The sequence below is a fragment of the Sparus aurata genome, chromosome 23, assembly GCF_900880675.1.
Source record: "Sparus aurata chromosome 23, fSpaAur1.1, whole genome shotgun sequence".
In the NCBI taxonomy this organism is placed as follows: Eukaryota; Metazoa; Chordata; class Actinopteri; order Spariformes; family Sparidae; genus Sparus; species Sparus aurata.
In genome coordinates, this window is record NC_044209.1 from 13440342 (window position 1) to 13441934 (window position 1593).

The 1593-nt window shown below is 46.1% G+C and overlaps 1 gene segment (V, D, J or C); it reads left to right on the forward strand.

Moving 5' to 3' along the window:
* Window positions 1–910: 910 nt before the first annotated feature.
* On the forward strand, window positions 911–1359 carry LOC115576114 (Ig heavy chain V region 914-like; the record flags this gene model as incomplete). The annotated part of the segment is given in 2 exon segments: window positions 911–978; window positions 1064–1359. Coding segments are annotated over 2 exon segments (345 nt in total), but the record flags the coding sequence as incomplete, so codon positions are not given.
* Window positions 1360–1593: the final 234 nt, after the last annotated feature.

Sequence of the window (1593 nt, forward strand, 5' to 3'; positions counted from 1 at the left end):
ACGGGCCTAGTAAAGTTGTCTTGGCCAAGAAGCTCCGGTACCAGCCGCGACACAAACTCAGTTGGGCGACCATTTTCTTCTCCTTCTTTGATGCCCACAATCCTGATGTTGAGCCTACGGGAACGACCCTCCAAGTCATTCAGTTTAGCTTTGAGGAGCCCGTTAGCCGCCGTTAAATCTTTGCACGTAGCCTCTAACACTGTAATGCGGCTATCGGCAGCTGAGAGGGCCTCGTCCATGTCGTCCAGACGGTGTGCAGCTTCGCGGTGTTCTTTTTGGAGGGCAGATAGGCTTGCTTCGATTGAGTCAAGGCGCCCCTCCATCGACTTCTTCAGGCCATCCACAAGCGTGCAGATCTTGGCGAGCTCGACGCCATGGCTAGCAATAGCGGCTAGTATAGCATCGTTATTAGCAGCAGTCGGGCTCGCCTGGGACGTCTCCTTTCTGCCTTCGTCTTTCTTGGGCATGGTGTAGAAACACAGACCAACAGGTTACGACGTAGAACGGCCGCAGGGCAGCGGAGAGGGAAAAAAATATTCAGGTGCAATAATTTAATAGGAAAATGGAGGTAGCAGCACGGAGCTCCAACTAGACGCGTCTACTCCATTGCAGCGCACGAGCGCCCCCCAAGAATATCCCCTTTAGTGGCACTGTGCAATTGATCAAATGTTGTGAAATTCTTCATTTGTGGCTTCATAATGAAGGTCAACCAATTTTAAACATGTGCTTGTCAACCTGTTGTCCACAAATTGGAGGAACTCATGAAGAATAAACTTTCAGTTCTCCAGTTTCACCAAACAGTGACTGAGATCCAAGTCAAATGCAGTTCTACAATGTGAGGAGGAGTCAATGCAAAACTCAGATGTCTTCCTCCTCTACTTATCTGACTGCAGAGAGGATGACAGAGAACAGTGGACACACAGTTTAACATGATGGACTATAGGACAGGACTGCTGCTGTTAACTGTCTGCTGGGCAGGTGAACATCTACAAAGTTCTTGATTTTAGATTACTTCTATTTGTGCTGCCAAGCCAATGACATGCATTTTTTTTTGTCTCAACAGGTGTTGATGGTCAGACTCTGACAGAATCTGAACCAGTGGTTAAAAGGCCTGGAGAATCTCACAGATTGACCTGTACAGCCTCTGGATTCACACTCAGCAGCTACTGGATGAGCTGGATCAGACAGGCTCCTGGAAAAGGACTGGAGTGGATTGCCACTCATGCTGGTGGTAGCAGCACATACTACTCTGAGTCAGTCAAAGGCCGGTTTACCATCTCCAGAGACAACAGCAGACAGCAGGTGTATCTGCAGATGAACAGTCTGAAGACTGAAGATTCTGCTGTTTATTATTGTGCTCGACAGCCACAGTGACTGGAGTTGTTGAGCAGCTGTACAAAAACCTACAGAACTCATCTTTACTGTACTGAAGGAGACAAATATTACGTATTTTATATCATACATTATTACGCTGTAATTTTAAATCTATTCCTGAGAAATATTGATAGTAAAGTTCTATGAAACAAAACACAATAAAGGTTACTTGTTGATAAAAGACCCAACGACAGCACAACAATGAGGTCACTGATATAA